The 20,611-nt window shown below is 33.5% G+C and overlaps 1 protein-coding gene across 4 annotated transcripts; it reads right to left on the bottom strand.

Annotated features, from left to right (window-relative positions):
* Positions 1-708: 708 nt before the first annotated feature.
* LOC140443769 (uncharacterized) lies at positions 709-20,568 on the bottom strand. 4 transcript variants are annotated; one of them, XM_072535201.1, is made up of 2 exons: positions 20,199-20,556; positions 709-2,728 (listed from the first exon to the last, which is right to left on the bottom strand). In XM_072535201.1, exons 1-2 carry the CDS (start codon positions 20,431-20,433, stop codon positions 1,542-1,544), a joined length of 1,422 nt encoding a protein of 473 aa, XP_072391302.1. In that variant the 5' UTR covers positions 20,434-20,556; the 3' UTR covers positions 709-1,541. The 4 variants fall into 4 exon arrangements, with proteins under 4 accessions (XP_072391302.1, XP_072391319.1, XP_072391328.1 ...); XM_072535218.1 differs by lacking the exon at positions 20,199-20,556 and adding an exon at positions 5,180-6,994; XM_072535227.1 differs by lacking the exon at positions 709-2,728 and adding an exon at positions 2,735-7,892 and having other exon boundaries at positions 20,199-20,568.
* Between the last annotated feature and the right edge of the window lie 43 nt (positions 20,569-20,611).

Raw genomic sequence — 20,611 nt, 5'->3', positions numbered from 1 at the left:
CACATCCAACAGTGGGTAAAGACGGATAATATATTTTTAGACGGAACTGCACTCACCAGTTTTCTCAGCTATCTCTAAGGATAGGCTGACGTCATGTTGCCATGACAACCGTGAACGCTTATGCAGATGGATTTCACATTTCAAAAATGATATTCACCTCTTCCTAAATCCCATTATACTCGGCTAGTGACACAGGTCAGGATTTGACCGTCAAGTACGTGCCGCTAATAAAGCTAGTTGTCTTTTTTAATTTTTAGATTAATTAAAAGAGAATAAATAATTGATTTCAGAATTTAGATATAATAATGTTGTTTTCATTTTTTATTTATTTGTCTCAATTTAATTATATTTTTTTCTTCACCTACTTCACCTGCCCGGCCGCCGCTGATGCATTTAATCTAAATTGTCGTAAAAATCGTCGTATGCCATTTTATTAAAGAATTTAATACAAAATCAAAGAATTTAATACAAAGAAAATTAATGTATATGTAAAAAAAAAACAATGTAATATATTTTATTATTGTAGTCTTATTTTTAATATGCATATTCCCACTAAATTTTGTTATCTTCGGTTTACAATCTTGATTAAACCGCAAGCTATAAGATATTAATTACTCGCAGTTAATTATTCTTTCAACGATTAGCTATGATTGCTCAATTTAGTAAAGTTTATGGACAGGGAGAAATAAAAATCGAGGCAGTAAACAATATAATTATTTTTTTAATACTATAGAATATTCACAATATATTTATATTACATTAGAATTATTCAATTCGAAACAACTTAGATTATGAATTTTAATTCAATATAAAATATATCGTCTTCTCTGGAATAATCAGAAACGCAGCGGACACCCCTAACCTAACCCTAGACCCGAAGGTTCCTATTGTTTAAAGAGATAGAACACTACACTTCTCTTAACGCAAATTTGCCTACACCTCGGTTGCGCTCCCTCCAACGGTTTCTTACCACCATGCGACAAACTCAATGGACCTGTTTCTGACTGATCACGAACCAGTTAGAAAAACTCCGTGAACACCAAACTTTCTGTTCGGAAGTCTCGGATTTTTAACACCGCGAATACTCAAAACGCAACTGCGCATGCGAATCAGTCAGAAACCAGTCATGGATTGTCTCAGCGAACAAAGCTATTGTCTTAATTATTATCTACTCAAATTATTTGGTATTAACCTTAAATGTTTAGTTCAGTTCCAGTGTTCTCGGGTATTATCAGCAACTATATCAAACTCGTTGTTAAGTAAATTTATTTATTGTTGTACTTACAGTACTATATACTGTTAATAGTACATTGTAACGATGAACATTGTATATCATATAAAATATACTCCTTTAATATCTATCAAAATATATTTAGCTATAGTACAGATCTACTTTCAAGTTACATACAATAAAAATGTTTCCTTATAAACAGTCTTCCAGATACCAAACATGCTTAGGACAAGTTTCACAGTTTAAGAATATTCCTCAGTGTGCAATCTCATATGACGTTTCAAACTAAAAGCTCGAGTAGTATGCATTTTTAAGTATGCATTTTTAAGTGCCTTTTTAAACTTCCCGATCCATTATATCGTTTAAAACAAATTTCACACTTATAAGGTTTTTCTCCAGTGTGCACTCTCAAATGATTTTTCAAATCATATGCTTGAATAAATTGCTTCAGACAAATGTCACACTTGTAAGGCTTTTCTCCAGTGTGCAGTCTCGCGTGTCTTTTTAAACTTCGTAATTCATTAAACTGCTTGAAACAAATTTCACACTTGTACGGTTTTTCTCCAGTGTGCACTCTCAAATGTATTTTCAAACTTCCTGCTTGACTAAATTGCTTAAAACAAATTTCACATTTATATAGCTTTTCTCCAGTGTGTACTTTGAAATGGTTTTTCAATCCGCTTCCTTCACTAAACTGCTTAAAACAAATTTCACACTTGTAAATCTTTTCTCCAGTGTGCAGTATCACATGACTTTTCAAATAACTTGCTCGGGTAAACTGCTTAAAACAAATTTCACACTTATAAGGTTTTTCTCCAGTGTGCACTCTCGAATGACGTTTCAAACTTCTCGATTCACTAAACTGCTTAAAACAAATATCACACTTGTAAGGTTTCTCTCTAGTGTGCACTCTCAAATGATTTTTCAAATCATATGCTTGAATAAATTGCTTCAGACAAATTTCACACTTGTAAGGCTTTTCTCCAGTGTGCAGTCTCGCGTGTCTTTTTAAACTTCCTGATTCATTAAACTGCTTGAAACAAATTTCACACTTGTACGGTTTTTCTCCAGTGTGCAATCTCAAATGTATTTTCAAACCTCCTGCTTGACTAAATTGCTTAAAACAAATTTCACATTTATATAGCTTTTCTCCAGTGTGTACTTTGAAATGGTTTTTCAATCTGCTTCCTTTACTAAACTGCTTAAAACAAATTTCACACTTGTAAGGTTTTCTTCCAGTATGAGTTCTCAAATGACTCTTCAAATTGCCTTTCTGAGAAATCAGCTTAAAACAAATTTCACATTTATAAAGTCCTTCTTCAATTTCATCTTTTTTACAGTTATTTAAATTATTTTTGTAAAGTAAATCTTTAGCACAAATATAATTTTTTAATGTTGTGTCTTCAGGTTTAAGACTTATTTGTTGTTTTTTATTACAAGCATTTTCAGGTAACATTTTCGTAATTTCTATTTCCAATAATTTCTTCTGAGAAAAACCTAAAATAAAAAATATAACTTTAAGAAAATTGCGTCTGCTGAAACAGCAAAGAAAATAAAAAAGTTAAACTTGTCCATTGCTGGCCTCCCCTCTAGCCGACAGTTGATCTGGACCTTTCTGCAGGCTGTCTGTTACAAGTGTTTGGTTAGTACATCTCTTATTGTCAATAGGTAATTACGTCCAAGCGTCAGTGCAAGTTTAAGAAGTACTCCAAAGAATGTAAGTACATTAAAAAGGTACGCTATGACAATGAAGCAGAATGCATAGTTTGTAATACTGTTTTTAGTACTGCTCATGGTGGACGTTCAGATATAAAACAAAATATCGCATTCGTAAAACATATTCGTAAAACATTCGTATACATAGGCTAAGTGCCTTAAGTACCAGTAAGTTTCTCGAACATTATTTGATAAAACACGATTCTAATGACGAAACGAAAATTGGAACTGCTGAACTAACTCAGGTCATGTGCAGTTTGTCAGACCTGGAACGACTTTGAGAATTCTACAATCACCACGCCCACTTGATGCGCAGTAAAGTATCCGAAAATTATCTTAGTAAGAGAAGTTAGGGCAGCAGCTATGCCATTACTAACTAAATGGCTAGATAAGATTGACTTCTTAATAGGCTTGGAATCATAGATCTTAGCTTATCATAGCTTGGATAAACTTTGACCATATTTGTGGCATTATCAGTTACTGCAAAATTTTAGACCCCACTGATTAATAATTTCACCAATTTCAAAAGCGATGTTTTCTGAATTATGGTTTCCAGAAAAATGGCAGCAACCTAATAAAACCGTTTTAAATTCTAAATTTTCGGTTAAATATTGTCCTGTTAATGCGATGTAACTCTCAGTTACTCCATATGTCCAGAGGTCAGTAGTAATACAGATATTTTCTACTTCTTTAACAACTTGTGATCTAATAATTTGTTCAGTTTTGATATAACATTCCTGAAGTAATGAACCTGACGTAATGCACAAGTTTTTCTTGTTGGCGGTGTATATCCAGGAATCCACTCTGCAAACTTTTTAAAAGCTCGTTCTTCAACTATGGAAAACGGATGAAACGAGTATTTGCATAGGTTTAGTAAATCCATATCTATTTGTTTCTTTTGTTCAAAACTAATATTTTTATTAATGGAAGTATCCATCACCTTTTGACGCTTGGGTGGCGGTGGCAGTATGTCAGTACTTGTAGTAGAAGTAGTCGAAACGGACAGAAACGCGTCAGGAGAAGTTTCAATCATTGCAATATTCAGAAAGCGGACCATAGAAGCTGCATCTTCTACAAATGTACATTTTTTGAAAATTAAATTATTAATCTTATACTAGGTCAATAATTTTGACTAATAATAATTCTTATATATATAATTCTAATAAATAAATCCTTTGACGAACTATCAATAAAGATTTGAAATCGAAAATGCAGATCAATCGTAAATCGAAACTCATTCATTAATCAGAATACCTAGTTATAAAAAACAAAAGAAAGAGTTAAGAAGCTGGTTACTTCTATAAAAAAAGAAAAAGAAGATTGTACTAGTGAAAATCAACCAGTACAAGAAAAAGAAACTGATAAAGATGACTTAAGTCCATGGTGTATTTTTGATGAATTAATTGGACATGACTCATCTAAACATACACCTGCATCGAGAGATATAAAAGAAGTCGACATGTATTTGTCGACGATGATGATATTACCCACAAAAAATTCGAAGGGAGATTAGAACTGTCCATTACAGTGGTGGAAAAATCATCGCCATGTAAATTCTAACTTAACTACTATATTCATAAAATATTGTAGTATTGTAACAAAATATGTTCCTTGTGAACACATATTCAAAATCTGGTATAATTTTAAATAAAAGAAGAATACGGTTAACAAGAAAAGTGGAAAAACTTATGTTTTTAAATGACAATTTAGACGATTCGCGATTTAATAATGTGCAATGTAAATGTAAGTACTATTTATATTGTTTAATTTATTTTTCAAGTTATAATAAATATATCCTTCGTTAGTTTATTTCAATATAATAGCCAATACGTTTGTTTGTGTACTCGCTGATTTGAAACTACTGGTAAACAATCAACTAGTTACAGTTTACGAAAAACGGTTCCGATAAAAATGTCAACGACCCACCTCTAGTTTCTTAGGATCGGAACCAGAGATATGTAAAATATCTCTGATCGGAACTAATCGTCTCACTAATGTGCAATGGGCGTCAATAAGAAATATGGAGGGGAGACCAAGGGGAAATATGATTGTTATCTTTGTCTATTCGCTGAAAATATGATTTTATATTTGCGTTAGATATCCTGTTAAATTTTACCATACCGACCATAATCTTTTACCTACACTGTATGTTATTTTAATTAAATAATGTAATACTTTTATACAAACTAAGATTTGTTTTGATAATTCGAAGATATTAATTAGTTCATTTACTTTTTCTTAGGAGCAGCAGTTTTTCTAGTCTTTTGGTGAACTTGCGGTAGCCTTGGCGGTTTTTGGCTTAGATGCCTTTGGTTTCACTGTTCGACTGTTAATGTCTCTCCTTCTCCTTTACTCCGGAGCTTCTTCTTCTATTTGACATGTCACTCATGTTAAGGTAGGTTTACAAATATTAAGGTAGATTTACAACTTAACATAAAATTTCGTATGACTGCCTTTGTTTGATTTATTCGCTTTAGTTGGTGTTTCTACTTTGGCCTCTAAGGAAGTCGGAACTGGGAATGAAGATGACGGAGTTTTAGGACTTCTTTTCAACTTTCTTCGCCTTGGCCGGCTTTTCTCTGTCTTTGGCTTCTTTAGCCTTAGTCACTTTCTTTACAGATTTTGCCTTTTCGCTAGTAGCAGAACGTTTGGCGGCGCGGCGGTAGAAAATCCATCATTCATTTTTCTCCTGAACTAGGCTTTGTAGATCCAGAACACGATGAGATAGACGCTTACTTGATAACCCTAACGCTCCCTTTGCCTTTGTTTATACCAACGATCCAGTAGCAATTGCAGATTTTAAATTCTGTTTCATGAACGGTGCAACTTTTTCCGGATATACTTTGTAATTTGCGGCAAATATTTTTTGATAGCTTGAAGATAAGAACCATCTCTTTTTGGATTTTTTGCCTTCTTTTCATTTTTGAGTAGTGATGGTGTTTGTGTCGTTCCAGATTCCGAAGTAGCCGAAGTGGCTGAAGATTGGTTATCTATATTTAGGAATTTCACAAAGTATTAACTATGAATCCAAAACAATCTATTTGCAATCAAGTTTAGGATTTAAGTCTTAATTGCACATTTTTTAATCAAAACACATAAGATACGATACGTAACGTTCAGGAGACTGATTTAAATAGCTATATTTGGCTTTTTAAACGCCGATAGGCGCGTGACTATCACATTTACTCACATCGACACTTGCGGGTGTGGATGCATAAGCACGGAAACGCTCGTCCACACTTGTAGACTTTATCAAACAACGATTCGGAATAATTAATTATAAAAAATAAAAACCTAATTTTCGGGCCACAGGCACGTGCCTAGGCCTTAGTCCGCCCTTGCACCTTGTTGGGGGAGGGTGGTGTGCGAACAGAAAAAATGGATTTACCACCAATCTGTACGCTGGAGAAATAAATGTTTTACAAAATATAACTGAGATAATTTTGATCACAAATGTTTATAACCACTTTTTGTGTAGAATGAACTGTTATCTCAGAAACGATTGAATCGACCGGCAATTTTGAATGTCAGTTACGTGCGCGAAATCAAATTCGCGCGCGAATTTTAGATAAAATTTGTAATAATAAATAAATAAATGTTTCTTTAATTTTTCCGTTGAATTATTTATGCATCTATGAACTTTTATCATTTTAAGGGAAAAAGTCCCACGCTAACTGACTCCGTTTTAAGGGGCAAATCTCCGCAAATTCTTTTTGAATAACTGTCTTCGTAATTTTACGTAATTTTGTAACTAATAGTCAGATACAGCATTTATTCAGACACAATGTTCGGTAAGAAATTAGTCAGATATTTTCTCATTAATTTACAAAAAACACTTATCCATTTTCTCACTATAATGACAACAGTATAAATTGCGCGTATTTATCCCCCACCTATCCTTTCGTTTCATGAGCATCTATATTCGTTGATTACACTTTTCATTACAATAGCTCTGCTAGAATTAACTTCATGTAATTCATAAGTTCCTAAAGTTAAGAGATGTTTTGATATCATTATGTGATTTGATATTTTATGTTATGATTATAGTTGCATTACTTTGTGTTCAAAACGTTTTTCTTGATGTGCAATGTCATATGCTTCTTTAAACTACTCTTTCGCTTAAACTCCTTACAACAAGTTTTACAATAGTAAGGTTTTTCGCTACTATGACATGTTAAATGCTGTTTAAGCGAACCCTGTTCATTAAATCTCTTAAAGCAAATGTCACACCCATACGGTTTTTCACCAGTATGCTTTAAGACGTGACGTTTCATGTCACTCTTGTAGTAAAAGCGTTTAGAACAAACCACACATTCGAAAGGTTTTTCTCCAGTGTGGATTCTGGAATGACCCCTCAAATTGCTCATGGAAGAAAACTGTTTAAAACAAATATCACATTCAAAACCTAGCTCTCCAATGTGCTTTCTCAAATGGTTTTTCAAGACGCTATTTTGAGAATACTTTTTATTGCAAATCTCACATTCGAAAGGTTTTTCTCCAGTATGGATTCTGGAATGAATCTTCAACTTGGACTTGGTAAGGAAAGGTTTAAAACAAATATCACATTCGAAACGTATCTCTCCAGTGTGTATTCTCAAATGATTTCTTAAGTCGCTGTTTCTGGAATAATGTTTATTGCAAATCCCACATTCAAAAGGTTTCTCGCCAGTGTGCGATCTTAAATGGTCTTCCAAATGTTGCTTAAACGAAAATCGAAAACGACAAATTGTACATTCAAAGGGTCTTTCTCCTGTATGGATTCTTAGATGACGTGTCAAATTACCCTTGTTGGAAAATTGTTTTGAACAGATCTCACATTTAGGAAGTTTATCGCTAGTCGGCGACTGCATATCACTTTCTAAATCGTTATTAGAGTAGTTATTTTTTTCTTCAACCTGCTGTAGTGTTATCAAAATATCCATGCTATTACCATTCTCGAGAAAACCTAAAAAACCCAAATTCTATTAGTTAGATTTTCTTACGACTTGTTTAATCACAAATTAATCCCCTAATTTGTAATCTCACATTATTCTTAACTTTTTATAGTTTCACCGTGTATAATTGAGACATTGTAAAACTATATCGAGTAATATTTTAATAATTAAAGTCCATTCACCCCTTAATAAATTGTCGAATAATATATTTTTTCTAATTGAACTTCCTAAGTGTTGCAAGTTTAAATTGTCTTTATGGCTTGGAAGCGTGGACACTAAAACAAATCCATCTGAATAAGTTGGCCGCCTTTGAATTTTGGTGTTACAGAAGAATCCTACGAATATCATAGAAGGGTAGGAAATGAGGCGGAAACAATATTAACTATCAAAAGACGAAAACTTGAGTACTTAGGACATGTGATGAGAGGGCAAAAATACGCATTATTACAACTTATTATGCAAGGCAAAATCCGAGGAAAGCGAAATGTGGGAAGACGAAGAATATCCTGGCTTAAGACCTTAAGGTAATGGTTTGAATGCAGCAGTGCAGAACTTTTTAGAAAGGCAGTCAACAGAGTCCGCATAGCCATGATGATTTCCAACCTTCGATAGAAGATGGAACTTAAAGAAGAAAAGTGTTGCAATTACGGCCTAGATTAAATTGTATTGTAAGTTCATAGTTCAAAGTTTGTTAGTATGATAGAAGCGTTAACCTTTGTGCTGATGTATACATTATTTGTGAGATTATAAATTGGGGATTTGAGCTCATGTGAGCGCAATCTATTATAGATAGTTACCTAAACAACATCATATAGTGTAATTAGTAGTGCAATAAAACCATAATTTTTACTCCACCATTTCAACGTTTTATTGTATTTATCACCATCGATCGAGAAGAAGCGGACAAAGGGGCATTACAAAACGATTCGATCTTTTTTTTTGGACAAAACGTGCATTTATTCAAAGTGAAATAAAACAATTTCCTGGCAAGATAACATTGTTAAAAGTGTATGTAAACCAGAAGGATATAACGGTTAACGTTTTATAATTGATTACGTTGGTTCTTCAAAAGCATTTGTTACCGAAGCAAGTTTATTACTTCGCGCTGACCACAAACAAGATCAAGTATGACGCAAAACTCACAAAACCTGAATTAGTACAAATTGCAAAAATTCACAGAAGAGAATGTGTATATAATTGATGAGCTATTAAGAGAACACGGTCATGAAGTGTACTACGCTATTGAATTATTTAGGTCAAACTGCAAGTCACATTATTATAGGTATAGTGCTGATATAAATATGTGGAAAGAGGCACTAAGCCAATGTAACACAAAAATTTGGGAAGAATGTGTGAGATATACTCATGAAATTATTAAAAAGTGGTATATCCGAGAAAAAAATATATTTGACATTAACATTCAACCAATCATAATAGACACTGGTAATATGAGTAGCTCAGATTGTGACACTGAAGAAATCTTAAATTTATAATTGTATATGTTTAAATAAATATTTAAAATAAATTGTTTTTTTACCCAGCTCACAAGTTTTCTATTTTTTTTATGTACATTTTTTTTTTAATTTAGTTTGATAGTATGTGTAACCCGCATGTAATGGGACGTTTGCTTTGATAAGCAATCTACCATTTACTGACCAAAGGCTTAGGGCGGATGAGCTAGTAAGTGGAAGGACACTCTGTTGTCTTGAGACTGAAAAATTCGTCTCGAAGGCGGAAGAACCAAGAAAGCGGTCAAGATGGGCAGAAAACTTCGAGGAAAGGCTAAATATAAGAGGTGAGACAGGGCTCCACGAATCAGAAATCCAACTCGAGGACATTGACGATGAAAGAGAGAAAGATAACATCCCAACAAAGGTAGAAGTCATCCAAGCTATACAGAAATTGAAAGGAAAATAAAGCTCCTCGGGCAGATGGTATTACTTCAGAACGTTTAAATCATGGCAAAAAAACCTGACATACTGTATATGTAGACTGGTAAAACTGATCTGGAAGCAAATAAAATTGCCACTAGACTGGAATGTAGGTATAATTGTACCTATCCACAAGAAAGGAGATCAAACAATATGTGACAACTACAGAGGAATAACCCTCCTAAACGTAGCATACAAAATATTGGCATATATTCTTTAAGACCGACTATCGGGATATTGTGAAGACATAATAGGTAAATATCAGTGTGGGTTTCGTAAAGAAAGATCAACGACCGATCAAATATTCCTTCTAAGGCAAGCTCTGGAAAAAAAAAATATGAGTATGGCATTGATACTTATCACCTGTTTGTTGATTTTAGATGTGTCTATGATAGTGTTGAAGAAAAGCACTGTACAAGACCATGATAGAATTCAGCATATCAGTACACTTGATAAAATTGGTGGAAGCGACCCTCTCAAGAGTCGAGTGTAAAGTTAGAATGCAGAACGGAGTTTCCAGAACGTTCCAGTCTAAGATAGGACTTAGACAAGGAGACAGCCTATCATACCTTCTATTCAATATTGCACTAGAGAAAGCGATAAGAGAATCTGGAATAACAACAAGAGGAACTATTATTAATCGCAGCGTACAATTACAAGAAGAAAGGCGGACGTGGTCGAATCATTCAAGACGCTTGAAGCAGCAACAAAAAGAATGGGACTAGAGTTTAAGACTAGTAAGACGAAGTATATGAAAGTATCAAATTATATATAAGCAGTACAACCCGAAGATCTAACGAACGGAACATATACTTTCGAAGGAGTAAGAGAGTTTATATACCTAGGCTCACAAATTAATCAGAATAATGCAGTAAGTGCAGAAATTAATAGACGGATATATCTGACAAATAGAGCCTATTATGGATTAAAAAAATTTTCAACAACAAGCCTAGTTACAAAAAGAACGAAATTAGTGATATACAGAACTCTTATCAAGCCCATCCTCACCTAAGCGTCGGAAACATGGACGATGAAGAACGTTTAAGATGTTTTGAACGTAAAATCCTCCGGCATATCTATGGAGGAGTACAAGAGGGCGGATTATAACGTAGACGCTATAATTTCGAACTTTACCGTCTGTATGGCAAACCTGATATTATTAGGTCCATCAAAATAAACCAGCTGTTAGGTCACATGGAGAGAATGAATGAGATGGAGCCGCCAAAACGTGTTTATAACCAAAGAATGGATGGAGTGAGAAGGAGAGGCAGACCCAGAGCACGATTTAAGGATCAGGTGGAGGAAGACTTGAGAAGGTTGTGAGTACGAAACTGGAAAGCCAAGGCGAAGAATAGGAGAGAATGGAGACATCCTTGAGCAGGCCAAGACCCACCGTGGGTTGTGGAGCCAATGATGATCATGAATCGGAGACCAAAATCCGGCAGGGGAAGACAACCATCAGAACGCAAGGCCTCTTCGGTCGTCAACATGCGAAACCCTTGCACAAAAAACAAAAAAAAATACTCAACCCTCTCAGATAAAAATAGCTATCTGGAATGTAAGAAGTAAGTATCAGCCTGGAAAACTGCATACTGTTATTAAAGAGAAAGAGAGGCTAAATATAGATATCCTTGGGGTTAGCGATGTAAAATAGTCAGGAAATGGAGAGATATCAATAAATAACCACAATATTTATTACACTGGAGGAGACAAATCTGATCATCGATACGGAGTAGCTTTCATCATAAGCAACACTATTAGAAAATCAGTGCTAGGTGTGATTTAAATCTCAGAAAGAATAATAATGCTAAAAATTCAATCACGGAACTGTAATATTAATATGATCCAAGTCTATGCTCCCACGGCTGATAAGACCGATGATGAGATCGAAAAGTTTTATTCAGAATTGCACAATACAATCAAGTTAACAAAATCTAGAGATATTACTTACATTTTAGGAGACTTAATGCAAAAATTGGAGTAGGTTCAGTTGAAAATATAGTTGGACAGTTCGGATTAGAAACTAGAAACGAGAGAGGAGAAAGGCTCATAGAATTCTGCCAAGAAATGAATATGGTAATTGCCAATACTTGGTTTCAGCTTCCTAAGAGAAGACTATATACATGGACGTCTCCTTCACATACAGAAAACCACATTGTCAGAAACCAGATAGACTTTATACTCATAAATAGCAGATATAAAAACTCTATAACCTCAGTTAAAACTTATCCTGGAGCAGATGTTAACTCAGACCACAATCCGTTAGTTGCTGACGTGAAAATAATATTAAAAAGAATTGAACTCACAAAAAAAAACCAAAAATGAATATGAAAAAACGAAGAAATAAAAAACGAATTAAAAAATAATGTGAATGTTAATATGCAAAAAACACTAACACAACAAACAAAAATGATGGATGTAAATAAAAAGTGGTATAATATAAAAAACACACTACTGAAACCAGCTCAAGAAAGTTTGATACAACATAGGTCAGAGGCTAAAAAACAGTGGATGATAGAAGAAATACTATTACAGATGGAAGAAAGAAGGAAATATAAAGGAAAAAATCTACAGAAGTATAAATAAATACAACGAATAATTAAGGAAAAAACCAAAACATCTAAGAAAATCTATTTGATGAAACAATGTTAAGAGATAGAAGAACTAGAAACAAAATATGATATGAGAAATATGCACAAAAAAATAAGAGACGTGACTGGAATGGGAAGACCTAAAAAGAGATGGGAAGACGAAGTCGATGAGGATGCCAGGAACTGCATGGGAGCGCGTTCATGGAAAAGAACAGCGGTAAATCGAAATCATTGGAGAAGCTTGTTGAAGGAGGCCAAGGCGCGATTTAGGCTGTAGTGACATTGGATGGATGGATGGACTAGAATGGGTCGAAATAGACAGCAAGGACACATAAAAGACAAAAAAGGAGTACTATTAATAGATTTACCAGAGAAATTAAGACGATGGGAGGAGTACGTTAGAGAACTTTTCCAAGAAGAAAGAGGTGAAATGCAGAAAATACAAGAATTAATTCCTTTAGAGAGACAGAAGATCAGATAGATGAAATTAAATATACTATCAAAAACTCTAAAGACAATAAGGCAGCTGGATTAGATGAAACACCAGTAGAACTGTTAAAACTAATGGAAGAGGATAACTTGGAAGTATTGGCAGATTTATTCAACACGGTGTAAGATACGGAAATAATACCACAAGAGTGGCTGAAGTCAGCATTTATAACCATCCCTAAAAACAAGCAGCAAAAGAGTGCTATGATTATCAAACACTGAGCCTCATGAGTCATACTTTAAAAGTACTGCTGAAAGTAATACATAAGAGAATATACGAAAGGCTTCTTCTTCTTCATGTGCCTTGTCCGTTCCGAACGTTGGCAATCAACATGGCTATTCTGACTTTGTTTACGGCAGATCTGAATAGTTCAGCAGATGACAATCCGAACCATTGCCGCAAGTTTTGCAGCCACGAGTGTCTTCTCCTCCCTGGACCCCTTCTGCTGTCTATTTTCCCTTGAACGATCAGTTGTAGTACTCTATATTTATTATGTCTCATAACGTGACCCAAGTATTCCAACTTTCTTTTCTTTATACTTATTCCTACCTCTCTCTCTTTACCTATCCGGCGTAGTACCTCTTCGTTGGACACGTGCTCAGTCCAGGATATACGTAATATACGTCGGTAAGCCCACATTTCGAAGGCCTCTACTTTTTTCATCAATGTTGCGGTCATTTTCCACGCCTCCATTACATATAACAAAACCGGGAATACATAACATTTCAGAAGTCGAATTTTGAGAGGTACGGTGAGGCTTTTACAGGTGAAAATTTGCTTCATGCTAGTGAACGATGCTCTTGCCTTTTCTACTCTTATACGTATTCCCTTCGCTTGATCGATACGAAAGGCTAGAGAAGGATATTAGCGAGACGCAGTTGGGTTCCGAAATGGAATGGGTACTCGAGAAGGACTATTTGCCATCAACATATTGATTCAGCGATGTCGGGATGTAAACGTTGATCTACACTTGTGCTTTGTTGACTACGAAAAAGCTTTCGATAAAGTAAAATCATAAATATAGTGCAAACATTATATTGGAACCAAGGTGCCATACTTCAAATTGATGGGAAACACTCAGAAGAAATGAAGATCTGTAGAGGAGTTATACAGGGATGTGTTTTATTTCCACTTTTGTTTAACTTATATTCTGAAGAAATTTCCCAAAACACGGTCACTAATATAGTGACCATAAACCATATTTAACACTAAATAAACAAAATGATCAAGATGATGGAGCCCTGAGGTAGATTTCTATTCAGTTTTTTAGATCATAACTCATATACTTGCATGTATGCAATGAAAACACTTTGTTTACTACGGTTTAAACATTTATTTACTTTAGATATTATTGGATAACTTTTATGTTTCCAAAATTTTTAAAGTCACGTTCATAAATGTATATCCAGTTTTCTAAATGCAATAAATAAATTAAAAGATAAGTATAAAAATTTCCATTGTAATATTAGCCATTTTCTATTTGGCTCGTACGTTTTGGTTTTTTCTATAATACAAATGATAGCAATGTGCAAAGATCCAGCAGATCTACTGTAGATCAACACATTATTGTCTGACTTTTCCTATTATTAATACTTGTTGGGATATTTCATGCCCAATTTTTACTGCGGTTCTCTGATTGTAGTAGGAGACGTTCATCAGGAAAACATCAGATTTCTGTATTGCGCTTGATCAGCACATCTTAGGACGTCCGACAATCCATTCTTGCGATAAACGCTTTAAATAAACGCAATCATAACAATTTCGGTTAGGGGGAGCAACCAGATGGAGAAGGCTTATCTTTAGGATGATTTTGCAAATGTTTAGTTAAAGATCTTTTCTCTCGAAAATTCTTCGAACAAATTTCACAACTAAATGGTTTTTCTCTAGTATGCAATAAATTATGGCTCTTCAATTCTCCCCACTGTCGAAATTGCTTAAAACAAATCTCGCATTTATAAGGTTTTTCTCCTGTATGGATTCTCATATGTTTTTTTAACACAGAATTTGTTGTAAACATCTTCGTACAAATTTCACAACCAAAAGGTTTATCATCAGTGTGATACTGCATATGAGTTTTCAAAGCACTTTTCTGTCTAAAATGCTTCGAACAAACATCACAACTGAACGGTCTTTCTCCGGTATGCAATAAACTGTGTCTGCTTAATTGTCCCATTTGCGTAAACTCCTTGGAACAAACTTCACATTTGTATGGTTTTTCTCCAGTATGATTTCGCATGTGCACCTTTAGATGAGAATTTGTTGTGAACTCTTTAGCGCAGATTTCACATGTTAACACTTTATTCCCGGTATGCGTTCGCATATGCACCCTTAAAGAAGAATTTGACGAAAAGTGTTTGGAGCAATATTCACATACATAAGGTTTTGCTTCGGTGTGGAATCGTACATGTTTCTCTAACAAGCTCATCTCTGAAAACTGCTTGAAACAAATTTCGCATTTGAAAGGTTTGTCACTACCGTGCATACTAATTTTGTGACCTGCTACATGAGTAGGTCGTGAAAACCGTCTGAAACAAATATCACATTCATAAGGTTTGTCTCCGGTGTGTAGATGGTTGTGCAACTTTAACTTATATTTTGTTGGAAATCGTTTAGAGCATATTTCACATTCGAAAAGTCTTTCTCCTGTATGCGTTAGCATGTGGTTATTTAAATTACTCTTGTGTCTAAACCAATTCAAACAAAATTTGCACTGGAATGGTTTTTCTCCGGTATGCAAAAGCATATGCGTCTTTACACTACTTTTCTTTTTAAACTGTTTCAAACAAACTTTGCATTTCAGAGGGTCATCACTTAAATTACTCATTTTTATATTTTGGTCTTCTTTGAATATATTGAATGAGTCATTTTGTAAATCTTCATATAAGGAACCTAAAACGATAATTATCTATTAATTTTAATGTATATGAATAGATTTTCATTTTATATATGGAGAACATTTTCAGTCCAAACATTTTGGTTCGTTCCTTATTGTAAAAACAATTTATTGGTTGACAGATTCTGACTTAGGTATTGATTTTTTCCGCATTAAACTATTTATTTTCTTATCACCATTGCATGAAACGACTTTCTTATATGATTTAAGTTGTTGGAAACTAAGTAAGTAATCACTGTTGAGCGAAGCATTCATTGTTTTTTGTGCGTGTGAAGAGCTGCATTGTCCATAAAACAAAACATGGAGGGGGAGAAGGAGGAAAAGTTTTTTTAAGAAGCTTGAAATTATTATTACTTTTAGAGAAGCACATTTTTTGATTGTGAATTTCTTATATCTAGCAAATTTCGAAGTACCACTTCAAGTTCTGCTCCTATTGGAGATTGGAAATCATTCTGGCAATTATAATTTTATTGGTTACGCGACTGAATAGTTCAATTGAACTGCATCCAAACCGGAGATTGCGTAGCCACGAGATTTTAAGTTGTGGAGAATGAACAATTCTTATTTACCAATTACCAACGATTTTGTTGCTTGAACTTTTAAAACATTAGGACACTTTGTTAGAAACTGGTTGAAATTTTCAAATATCATTATTATTTTCATTTAAGGATCACTATACAGCTGACGAAATCAATTACTATAACATTAAAAGTTCTCTCAACATCTCAACTCTTGGGGTCAGACCATGCACAAAGATCTAACTATACTGTACAATCTATTGCACTCCCATAGTTTCAGTTCACAACTGTTGGAAAAATTAACCCATATGTCCCTTTTAGTCAAACCAGGCTTATAAAACCTTTCCAAATTACCCACCATCGAACAAACTATGGATATAATAAACATAATAACATTGGTTAACTTCTTTTTTAATTTAAATGTTTAGATGTGAGTCGATTAGGTTAGGTTGTATTTTGTTATTACAAATTAAATTCAATATATTTATGCAACATATACTTTTTTTTATACAAAATGCCTTTAAAACTTCTAAAAGCTCTTGTTTGGTGTAACATTTTTCAAAACACATATCATTCGTCTCCATGTAATTTTGAATTTCCAATTTAGTATTATTCGGGTTTGGAGCCTTACTTAGTTGGCGACTGTGATAGCTTGCATTGTTCATTACAATCACGCTATTCTGAGGAATGTTTGGCATAACATTTATTTATTTTCTTTCTTCCTTTATTGGTTCTTTATTTTTGAACCGATCTTCAAAACGTTCTGCCGTTGTATCTTCATGGTAGTCGACGTAGGAGTCTTTAATATTCTTTGCAGAAAGCCTCAGGGCATTTGGAACCCGTCGCGCACTACCATCGAATTCGAAAAACCCTCTTATCAGTACAGTTTCGTCAATATAAGCCTTATCTGTATTAATGAAATTATAATGAGTTAAGATTGTACGCAATTAAATCAACATTAAGAAATGAAGATTGACAAATTTTACCAGGAAACATATTTAAATTTTACCTGAAACCAGGCCTTTTACACTACTATCAGTTAACCCAGGATGTTTATAGTCAATACTAAATGAAGTCAACCATTTACTGCTAAACAAACTTTATATACATATAACTATGCTCAAGGTAACTATTGGCATCTTTATCATTTAATTTTTCATTATAACTGTTCCTCATTATTCTTACGTCAGGATATTAGAACTACATCCACGTGTCCGAACTGGTCCTCTCAAGATTTGGTCCATAAAATTAAAAAGAAAAATAGTATTTATCGTTTGTGTGTTGAACAGAGCCTCAGGGAGCCCAGAGTGTTGAATTTCAGCTTTTAGGAACTGATATTAAAAATCAAACCAAATATGAGTATAAATTATACAAACATTCACTTGAAAACTATCTAGTTACTGACTCAAACAAATTCTGGACTTTCTTTAAGTCAAAATATAAGAATAGTGGAATTCCCATAGAAATGACATTAAACAACTCCAAGTTTAATACACCTCTTGATATTGCAAGTGCCTTTGCTAAATATTTTGCATCAGTGTATAATACATCTGACTGCACACATTGTTACTCTCAGATTCCTGAGTGGAGTGGATAACCTTTAAATATATCACAGAATTGGATTTTGTAAATAGTATTAAAAAACTTAAACCCAAAAAATCTACAGGCCCTGATGAAATACCAACCTATATCTATAAGGGATTGGCAGAACCCTTAGCTAAACCTCTGGCATTTTTGTTTAATATGTCGATTAAACAAGAATATTTTCCAGATATCTTAAAAATGGCAACAATTTCTCCAATACGTAAAAAAGATAAAAACAATGACATTCAAAATTATAGGCCTCTCAGCCTGTTAAATAGTATTGCTAAGATTTTTTAAGGCATCCTTTATGATGATATTATATAAGCATGTTGAGAGTAAAATTAGCAAATTCCAACATGGTTTTGTAAGTGACAAATCAACAGTAACAAATCTCTGTGTTTTCTCTGAATGTATTACTACAGCTATTGAAGCAAAGGAGCAGTTGGATGATTTGTATAAACTGGTACAGTTTGATCTCTCAAGAAAAGCTTTTAATGTATTAAAATGTTATTTGTCAGATAGGAAAAATACAGTAAAAGTAGGTAATTTCTCGCCAATATGTGTCATCCTCAGGAGTTCCACAGGGGAGCAAACTTGGACCATCGCTCTCTATTTTATTTATTAATGACTTGCCAGACTGTATTAAATGTTGCAACAGCTTAATGTATGCTGCCGATTTTAAATTTTTTAAAACAATCTCTAATAAGAAAGATGCAATTGCAGGATGATCTACAGTCACTTACTCAATGGTTCAATGATTCAAAAATGACTCTTAATGTTAAAAAGTGTGCAGTAGTTTCATATACTTAAAAATTTAATAGTGTTATTGAGGATTATTATATTAATGGTTATCAAGTGGAGATAGTGAGTGTTATGAAGGATCTTGGAGTTACATTCAAATCAAACATGAGGTTTAATATACACTTTTGTGAAATAACTAACATAGCCTATCATATCTTGGGTTTTGTTATTAGAAATGGCAATAACTTCAGAATAAACCCAATTATAAAACTATAATGCCCTGATGAGACCACATATGGAATATGCTTCAAATATCTGGTCTCCTACTGCATTTTCAAACTCATGAATGATTGAAAAAGTTAAAAAATGATTTTTAAGATTCCTATATGTAGGGAAAAATAAGGAATATCCATATATGGTTTCATACAGGGTAATTTTAGATTTATTTCAGTTGTAGCCACTTGCCACTAAAGGAAACAGTCTGGCCATTATGTGTATATACTTAATTGTTAACAGAATTAAATACAGACTGTGATTTAATTGAGTTTATTTACCTTAGAGTATCTAAGAGTAGGTTAAGAATGAACAACCTAGATCTACTTTTTACAAATTCCTAGAGAAACATGTCACCCGTAAATAATATGTTAAAAATTTGTAATGGAGTATTTAATAGACTGACTCATGAAGATATATTTAATGTAAAAATCAGTCAACTTGATTCACAGTGAACTTGATTGATGATTGGTTTTTTTGTGGCTTATCTAAGTTAAATGTTATGTTTATATGGGATTAAGTCACAAGTGATTATAATGAAAATTAAATTTTATAACTGCTGTTTGACATTTCAACTTCAACTCCACTCATTTTTTAAAATTGTTTCCAAAAAAGGTTATTTCAAAAAAATAGTGAGGTGTTGTTATAATTGAAAGTTTTTTTCCCCTATGCGAGAAATATGCATCTCTTTCAAGGGGACAAAAGTCATAACAACAAAAAGAAGATGCAAGCAGCATAAAACAAAGAGTAGCTGCAAATGTTCCCAGATACAGAATTAATAAACAAATAAAACAAGCTAATGAAACCTGGATGTCCATTAAATGTCAAGAAATTGAGGAATGTGAGGCAAGGTATGACACTTTCAACACCCATAAGAAGGTTAAAGAAATGATTTCAGGAAATCGTAACAAACTAATCGGGATATTAACAAATGCAGTATTTAGTCATTTATATATAAAATAGGTGATGAGGTCCTCAGAGTTCCACAGCAAACTCTTCTGATCACTTCTCATCACCTATTTTATATATAAATGACTAAAAAGCACCTAATAGAAAAAAAAACTAGAAACAAATTACCAAAAAAAAGACTAAGTATTAGAGATCAATACTACTCAGTAATATATTTAGGATAAGATTGTATAAGAAACAATGACTAATGAAAAAATGAGTAAAAATTGGAAGATTGGCGAATGGATTTAGTGTCCGCAGTCATATAAACCCAAACAAACAACAACAAACAATATAACAATATTAACATATTGTAATTTTGTGTATTAAATATGAAATTATACATACCATGGTGATCTCTGGGATTTTCTTCCAAGGAATTAACATTGCCACTTTGATTTTGTTCAACTTTCACGTCTAATTCCGTTTTTATTTGACTTGCATAATTATCATAATTGCAAAAATATAAGTCTGGAACCTCTTCTTTGATTTCAGTTTTTATAGTCAAATTGGGAATTTCATTATATTCCATTTTTATTTCGGCACGTGTATCACAAAGTTCATTTTTTATTTCTTTCTCCATTTGACTGGAATTAATATGTTTAATAGAGAAATAAAACTTAGTAATTCAATATTTTCTTATAAAACTCCATTCGCTTAGCTGGGGCAGATTTTGACAGATTCATTGTCGGAAACACCATGACCATACCAAAGAATATAGAAACTATAGAAAGCGTTTAAATATTCTTTGACCATACTTA

This window comes from Diabrotica undecimpunctata, chromosome 1 (genome assembly GCF_040954645.1).
Source record: "Diabrotica undecimpunctata isolate CICGRU chromosome 1, icDiaUnde3, whole genome shotgun sequence".
Classification (NCBI taxonomy): Eukaryota; Metazoa; Arthropoda; class Insecta; order Coleoptera; family Chrysomelidae; genus Diabrotica; species Diabrotica undecimpunctata.
This window is presented reverse-complemented; position numbering and strand designations above follow the sequence as displayed.

What these genes read in the sequence shown, in the direction of transcription:
- LOC140443769 (XM_072535201.1), bottom strand. Translation starts at nt 20,433, where the DNA reads ATGGAGAAAGAAATAAAAAATGAACTTTGTGATACACGTGCCGAAATA. An exon ending in AAATCCCAGAGATCACCATG is followed by an intron (nt 2,729 to 20,198) that starts GTATGTATAATT and finishes TTTTTATTTTAG; the next exon opens with GTTTTTCTCAGAAGAAATTA.